The following is an 8661-nucleotide window of genomic DNA, read 5'->3' on the forward strand; positions in this document are numbered from 1 at the left end:
ATGGAAGTTTATTTGGAGTGGACTGCAGCGATTGCACCGACGGCAGCAGAAACAGTAAGTTAATCTACCCAAATCGCTCATAGCGTTGTGAAATGTGGGTGCACAGCGGCCCGGATCTATCAATAGTACGAAATAATTTGCGCGGATCTATGGCGGGTGGATGAATCATGCATACATGCAAGTAGGGTGGCATAAAAGCTCATCCGCGCATCTCAAATATATATATATAAATATATAATTTAGTTGTTTTATACTGCTGTATTTAGGGTTTAGTTGAAGACTATGAGCAAAGCAAAGAGGGTGATGTTATTTTTGATGTTTGGTTTATAATAATAAGATAATAAAATATAATACTAAATAAGTTCAGTGTTTTTGCCTGTGTTGCTTGCTGTCTGTTGTAGCTAGTGTAAAACGACCTAAAGGGAGAGCAGGTGGTGACATGAAAGTGAGTGAGAAAAGGAGAAAATACTGAATAATGCCATCACAACAGTAAACCTAATGTTAATTTAAAATTAGATATTCCTCTAAATATGTCTAAAAAACATCCAAACGTCCAAAAAACGTAAATTTTCTTTCCGGCGGCACCCACCGAGATGTCCCTTCCTTGCAGCACCCCCTACTTTAAAACTGTTCCAGCGTCCCTGGACATTTTGTAAAATGCTTATAAAAAATTAGATTTGCTTGGTCAAACTAAGCGATTCAGTTATATTTAGAATCCATGAGAGAATAACATTTTACTCTGACAAAAAAAAATGTTTTTTGTTAGCTTGTTTTCCCCCTTCTTGTGTCTGAGTGTAAAGGTAAGGTAAGGTAAAGTCCCAATGATTGTCACACACCTGAGTGTGTGAAATTTGTTCTCCGCATTTGACCCATCCCCTGGTGGAGCGGTGAGCAGCAGCAGTGCCGAGCTCGGGAATCATATGGTGATCTAACCCCCCAATTCCAACCCTTTTGATGCTGAGTGCCAAGCAGGGAGGCAATGGGTCCCATTTTTATAGTCTTTGGTATGACTCGGCCGGGGATCGAACTCACAACCTCCCAGTCTCAGGGCGGACACTCAAACCACAAGGCCACTGAGCTGGTAAAGCTGGTAAAGTTTGGGGAGGGGGGGACCCTGGGTGCTTCAGTGAACAGGGGCCCCTGGGGGTGTTCATTTGGCTTTGCGGCCAAGCCTAGGAATCTAGCGCATGTAGTGCGCGGGATTTCTAGTAAACAAGAAGACAATACTACTCCTCCTTAACCTAAAAAAAAAGCAGGAGAAAAGGGGGGAACAACAAAAAGGGTGACAGACCCCTACAGGGCTTCCTTAATTAACATTAAACAAGAATTAACAGGACTCAATAAATCAATAAACATAGTAGCAAAGTAGGCCAGCAAGAGAATACAGGCGTAACGTTAGGAGGGTACAACTAACAAAAAGCTGACGGCCTTGAGTACTGTATAAGCCAAGGCCAATAGGAAAGCTAAGTCAGCTACAGTAAAACAGCAAAGAGCCTGCAAATAGCCTGACAGCTATTTGAAGTAGCTGTAGCTTCAGTGCACACACAAATAAATAGTGCTGGCTGTGAAGTGGCCAAAAGGCCATCTAAGAAAAAAGGAGACATAAATGTATGTGTTATTCATTCTAACCTTTATTTAGAATCTCAAAGGATCATTGAGGTTTACCCTCATTTACAAGTGTAGCGTGCACAGCCTGCAGTAGGGCAGGGTTAACGTTCATCTCGAGCCTACGTTAACTTTACCTGCCACCCCCTGCACACCACAACACAGGCTAAATGACGAGACACGAATATATGTAATTGTAACGTTATGGCATAAACGTGTTTTTATATGTTCACAACAATTTCACTAATAAATTGTCAATCAAATGTCATATATTCAACTAAAACAAAGGCACATGCATAAGAATGGACCAGACAGAAAAATATGTGATTTGACCTCCATTACAACCATTTAGTTAATCTCGTGGAGATTTCATTGGCACAGTATTTATCTCTATGATTTATGTTTGCTGAAATAGGATTATCTTCTGGGCCAAATCTGACTAGTCATGATATGACTTGATCTGGACCCTATCAGGCTCTCATTGAGATCCGTGCTTGCTGGGATGCCATTGCTGATGCTGCTCCTCTTGGTCCTAGCTCTGCTCTGCTGTGCAGCCCAGGCTAAACAGCTCTACAGCTCAGAGCATGGCTCTTATGAATCTTCAAAAACAAGGGGGTTTAAACTCTCAAAACCTCAGGAGACTATAGACACCAGAGTTGTTTTTGTCATATAAAATAGTACAATACAATAAATACAATAATTTATTGTCCCAAAGAAACTTCAATTTCAGAATGAATTTGCGAATGAACAAACTATAGTAATGGCTCAATGGCTGACATTCCGATTCAAGTGTCAGATCATTGTTCTTCAATAAAATGAAGAAGAAGAAAAAAAGGCATTGGGTTTGCAAGAGCTAGTTTGCCAGTCTGAGAAATTAACCTCAACAACAACCTGTACAGAGGGGCGTTGGTGGGCGAGGTGGGTGGGGGGTGAAGGTTTGGGGTGACACAAACCACCACCGTCACATACCCCACCCGTTTAGCAAATAGGAAGAGTGAGAAATTCTAAATTTTAACTGCTACATTCAATTCCCCCTTTGTTTACCCAGACAGAATCAAACCCAGACCCCTAAATTCCTCAAATTTGCACTAAATGTCAGGATTTTGACCTGGATTAGTCAACAACACTACTAAATTCCCATATACATTGATTACGTGGGGAAAGTGCTGACTATCTCTTTAATGATTGGAATTCATGTCAATGACAGTAACTACCATTATTTATAATAGTACCCTATTGCAATTATGAATGAAATGTGTTTTTATTGAAACAGGTTCTTGTCATTCTAGGATGCCTATTATATTCACTCGTCATGATGATTTTTATGGCATTTTACTCATCATGTTCTTTTTTGTATTCTTTTCTGGCTTCATTAAGATTATGTAACATTTTGGAATAAAAATACAGATTAGCAGTGCAAAACTGGAGGCCAGAATTGCAAATATCTCCACAGCAACACTGAACTTCCCTGGAGAGCTGACATAGGCAGGGATAAAGGTGATCCAGACCGCACAGAATATCAGCATGCTGAAGGTGATAAATTTGGCTTCATTGAAATTATCAGGCAGTTTCCGAGCCAAAAAAGCTAGAAAGAAACATAACATAGCCAGGACTCCTATATACCCCAACACAGCCCAGAAGCCTAAAGTTGAGCCTAATGCACATTCTAGGATGATTTTGTCTTTAAAGTGTTTAAAATTCTTGAAAGGAAAAGGAGGAGAGATAGTTAGCCAAAGTATGCAAATCAAGACCTGTATGAGAGTGAAAGCCAGAACACTGAGTCTCTGCTGAGCAGGGCCGAACCACTTCATGATATTACTGCCTGGAAGTGTAGCCCTGAAGGCCAGTAACACCACCATAGTTTTCCCCAGCACACAAGACATGCAGAGGACAAAGGTGATTCCAAATGCTGTGTGTCGCAGCATGCAGGACCACTCAGAGGGCCGGCCGATGAAGGTCAGAGAACACAGGAAACACAGAGCCAGGGAGAAGAGCAGCAGGAAGCTCAGCTCAGAGTTATTGGCCTTGACTATGGGGCTGTTCCTGTATCTGAAGAAAATAAAAGCCACAATAGCAGTCATGCAAGTTCCTAACAGGGACGCTGTCGTGAGCACTGCCCCCATAACCTCTTCATATGATAGAAACTCTGTGTCCTTCTTTTCACAGTCATCTCTTTTCTCGTTTGACCAGAATTCAGGATGGCATCGCACACAGGTGATGGAATCTACAAGTTAAAATCAAAACAAATGTTAGATTTCCTGAGTCGCTCCCTAAATTTCCCACGGTGGTGGCAGCAGGCCAAGCCGGGGTAAGAAGATGCCAAAGTCAGTACACTCACTCAGTCACTCATAGACATTTAGCGAAGGGGTGGGGCTAGGGAATAGGGGGCGTCGCGAGGGATAGGTAGGTCGTCGAGTCGGGGTTCGACGGGTGGGTAGGGGCAGTGGCTATGGGGATGTGGGTGGTGGGAGGTAAGGCGCGTGGCTAGGGAAAAGGGACCATAGCTAGGGATAGGAAGGTCGTAGACAGTCAGGATTTTGAGTAGTGTCTTAAAACAGATGTGTTGGCTCCCGCAATTTGCAAATGCTTCCGAATATACCCATCTGTACTTCATAGAATAGCATCAAACTTCCTCCGGTCTCTCAAAACAGAATAACATGGGACATCCGCTGAAGACAGGCACATCCGCAAATTTCTCCAATCACCAGCATTGGTTTTGTCACATGTATCAGACTGTCTCTGGAGTAGAGCTGCAACGATTAATCGATTAATCGATTTGTCGATCGACAGAAAATTAATCGACAACTATTTTGATAATCGATTAAGCATTTTGAGTACAATTTTAAGAGAAAAGGTCTAAATTCTCTGATTCCAGCTTCGTAAATGTGAATATTTTCTGGTTTCTTTACTCCTGTATGACAGTAAACTGATATTATCTTTGAGTTGTGGACAAAACAAGACATTTGAGGGCGTCATCTTGGGCTTTGGGAAACACTGATCGTCATTTTCCACCATTTTCTGTCATTTTATAGACCAAACAACTAATCGATTAATCAAGAAAAGAATCGACAGATTAATCGATTATGAAAATAATCGTTAGTTGCAGCCCTACTCTGGAGTATTCGAAGATTGTGGAAGAGATAGACTGGCTTGAGAAACTAGGGTTCGAGGGGTGGCTGGGGGGATGTGAAGATGGGGAGGGGATGTGGAGGGGGTGGAGAGGGGTCACGTAAGGGTGTGGGGCTGCAGAAAAGACACCGTAGCCAGACAGTGGTGGCTGGTGTTTTTTTTTGTCCAGGGAGGGCTAACAAAAATAGGGCAGGACGATAATATGGTTGAAATCAATACCATGATAATCATAAGGACTTTTCTTGTTATCAATCCCCCTTTCCTGATTGACTGGTTCTTGATAATCTATTGATTCTGAAGCCACAACAACTGTAAAAGACAACTATTACAGAGATTATTACAGAAATTAGCGCATGCTTCTCGTGCTCATTTCTAGGGTGGAGTCTCTGGAGACGTTGCACTATGGGTGCACTTTTTTTGGGTGCGACCAAACTGATCCCGGAATTCGGCACTGCACTCTGTTGGGCCCCCAGCAGCACACCCCCCAAATTTGAAGTCGATTGGACAAACGGTTCTCGAGAAACGTGAAAGCCATATTCTGATTGGTCGAAATGCACAAAATTCTACACTGCACTTTCTTGGTTCCCCAGCGGCAGGTTCTCGAGGTAAACCAATTTTTGTGTTGCCAGTAGCAGTAGGTGACGGTATCACTGAGACTTCTACTCCCAAATTTGATATTCAAATGCCCTGATGATGTACTAATTTTTTTTTACTAGGAATTGTACACATAAATACTGGTATCATTTCAATATTTATTTGATTGCTGAAATTGAATTTACAGGCATTGTACTCTGATCCATTAATAATAATAATAGAGTACCTGTGGTGTTGCTGATTTCTCCTTCTGCACATGGTATACAATCATAGCAGCAGACCGGCTTTCCTTTCTGGAGAACTTTACGTGTTCCTGGGGGACAGGTCTCACTGCACACTGACACAGGCACCTGCATGAAGAAAAAAGCAGTATGAGATACATTTTGATATGCTGTTGTCATTACAAGCCACCATTTGGAATTCTTTCTTTCCAAGGTTTGTTTATTGGATGACAATGTGTAGAACATTCCAAATACAGTATGCATCCCCCCCATGTTAACCCACCCCCAGGCATCCCACTGGCAGGCACACAACATAAATCACAGACACATGGCCACATACAAAAGACATTGACCAGGAAGGTTGAATATACAGTGTGGAAATTACACACAGAGAGATAAACAAATAAATTAATAGATAAAACCCCACAGACCTAAGACAAAACAAAGATATACAAAACAAAAACAGAAAAAAGAACAAATAAATAAAAAAGATAATAAATAAGAATAAAGTAAATATTTAAAATTATGTTACGAGCGGTTACTCAGAGATGACAGTCTCAGGTTTCTCAAAAAAGGAAAGGAAAGGAAAGGACCCCATAGACAAGATGAGTGTATCTTGTTAAGGGCCAATTCCCAAACCATTTGGAATTCTGATCAAATCAACATTACGATACAATAATCCTGTAAGTTAACAATCCATATGGTATTAACCTGTTCTGAGTTCTGTGCCCAAATTAAGGACACAGTGTGCATATTTAGTTGTTTTTCTGCGGGTAAAGATGCGTCGTAAAGACCAACTGTGACAAACTCCACACTGTCATTTTCGTTCGGCTGCCAGTTTATGATGTCATACTTTGCTGCTGGGTCTCCATTCTCATCAAAGTAAACGTCCTCCCCCTCCTTTGTCTTGAACTGAACCTTTTTTATGTGCTGCAAAATCTAAGTAGATAGATATATTACTTTACTTCATATCCCTAAATGTAAACCTTGCATTCTGCAGAATGATGGACATGCAACAATTTATTAAACAATACTGTGAAAAGCAAAAAAAGCAAAACAAACAATTGTTCATGTGACGCACATAATGATGAACTATCATTCAGCCTTCAGTGTTCAACTCACCGTGAATGGATCTGGCTGTATCTTATTGCCACATACGTCTTTACAGCCAAGAATACTATGTAGTGCGTGAGCCACAGCATACACTCCTTTATAGACATTGTTAAAGATGGGCATGAGTGACATATCAGTGAAAATGTTTTGCTGCCCAGACACATCTTCAGAGCCTGTACAGTATCTCTGATTCCCTTCTGAGCCCTTCATCTGCTTGAACTTACAATCAAACATTGTCTCCCAGAATTCTGTGAACAATTCATTAGATGATTTGTGTGACTTTACATCCAACATGAACTCTCTCATGCCTGTGACATGGGCCCTGGTGATGGACAGCCCTATAGCACCATCCAGGATGTGGTGTCCATTCATAGTTGCAGTGTGGGAATCAATGATCCAGCTCTCACTGCCTACCCACTGGTACCCAGTCAGGTTGTGGGGGGCCATCTCATGTATTAGTACTTCCAAATCCATGTGGCAGAGGAAAGCGACAATCACCTGGGAAGTAGAAGCTTTGATAATGTCAATTATTGCCTGTAATTTTTCTGGTGGATCTGTTCTAAAGAAGGATACAGAGTATTCTAGACAGATGCCCAGCTGTTGGGCTCTCTCTGTGAATATGGCCATACCATTATTGCCATAATCATCATTGCCTCTAATTGCCCCAACCCAAGTCCAGCCAAAGTGCTTGACCAACTGGGCCAGAGCTCTGCTCTGGTAGAAGTCACTGGGTATTGTTCTGAGGAAGGAAGGGTACCGGACTTTGTCACTGAGACAAGCACAGGTGGCAAAGTGGCTGATCTAGGGAGTAGAAAGGAATGATATTCCAAAGATGAGGATGCAAATTAAATATACACAGGAAAACATAGAGCACATTTAGCAGTAATTCTAACTGTCTTTACTGTGAGCAGTCAGACAAATTGCAGTATACTGTAATAATTACTGTATTATCGAGAGGAAGAAATTGATCAAACTGGCCAAGGTTCAGTAGAGTACATGATTATATATTTGTAAAAAAATAAAAAATAAAAAAATAAAAGCAAAAAGAAAGAAAATGAAAAAAGCCTACCCACCAATGGGATATGAAAAGGTCCAATGACAGTGGATATCGCCATGGAAGGAGAGGAGGAGGTCTCTCCTATAATGGCCTGCACTTGGGCCGGTCTGGTGCAGGGTGCCTTGGAGGCTGTGGATATATCCTCATTACCGTTAGCCAAAGCCAGTGCCACACTTACTCCCCTTGCAATGGAGCCACATTCATCATAGATCTTGTAGCCCAGAAAGATGCCAGGCAGCAAGTCTGTGCTGTTGTTAATCTCCTCAATGGCAAAGAGCATAGCCTGAGCAAACTGGAACGCTCTGAAATTCAAACTTTAAACAGTTTTAAATCATTGGTGTTATAGCCAATATGTCCTTAAAATAATAAAAAATTAAAATGTGAAACTATATGAGCAAACATTTTTTAAGAACCCTTTTTTAATCCATTTATATATCTACCCAGCTCTTCTAATCTTCTATCTTACAGTACTTATGTCAAGCAGCTTGCTACATTGTGATTTACCTTGTGCACTGCAGTGGCGGTGGTCTGTACATGTAGGTGTCCTGTCTGCCTTTCCAGCTGCTGTGGAAAGAGAAGATTCCACCCAAAATAATGTCCCCATTCTTAGACAGCTGGGGGATCTCCGGCTCCCCTATCTGCTGACACACCGGCTCCTCAGCCCCAGAGAGAGATGCCACCAGCAGCAACTGCAGAAGGGCCCAACCCTGCTCTGTCCACCTTTGGGTGGACAGCATACTAAGAGACAAACTGTGCGGCAGCAGCAGATTGTGCCTAACAGGATCATGGTAGAGCTTGCATCAGTATTTATAGATATTAAAGCATGACAAATCAGGACATAGGAGGGAGGTGCAAAACTGGAAAGTTCCTAATGAGTTTTGGCTGTATCTTATGAGTAGTAGCAGCCTTTTCAGTCACATACATTTGTAGTGTTTTTGCATT

The 8661-nt window shown here is 41.8% G+C and overlaps 1 protein-coding gene across 1 annotated transcript; it reads right to left on the reverse strand.

Annotated features, from left to right (window-relative positions):
* Positions 1-2927: 2927 nt before the first annotated feature.
* On the reverse strand, positions 2928-8456 carry LOC310777430 (extracellular calcium-sensing receptor-like; the record flags this gene model as incomplete). Its single annotated transcript, XM_083637760.1, has 6 exons — positions 2928-3829; positions 5555-5678; positions 6261-6488; positions 6672-7463; positions 7736-8033; positions 8224-8456. 6 exons carry the CDS (start codon positions 8454-8456, stop codon positions 2928-2930), a joined length of 2577 nt encoding a protein of 858 aa, XP_083493886.1.
* Between the last annotated feature and the right edge of the window lie 205 nt (positions 8457-8661).

The sequence above is a fragment of the Poromitra crassiceps genome (genome assembly GCF_964638095.1).
Source record: "Poromitra crassiceps genome assembly, chromosome: 5".
Taxonomy (NCBI): Eukaryota; Metazoa; Chordata; class Actinopteri; order Beryciformes; family Melamphaidae; genus Poromitra; species Poromitra crassiceps.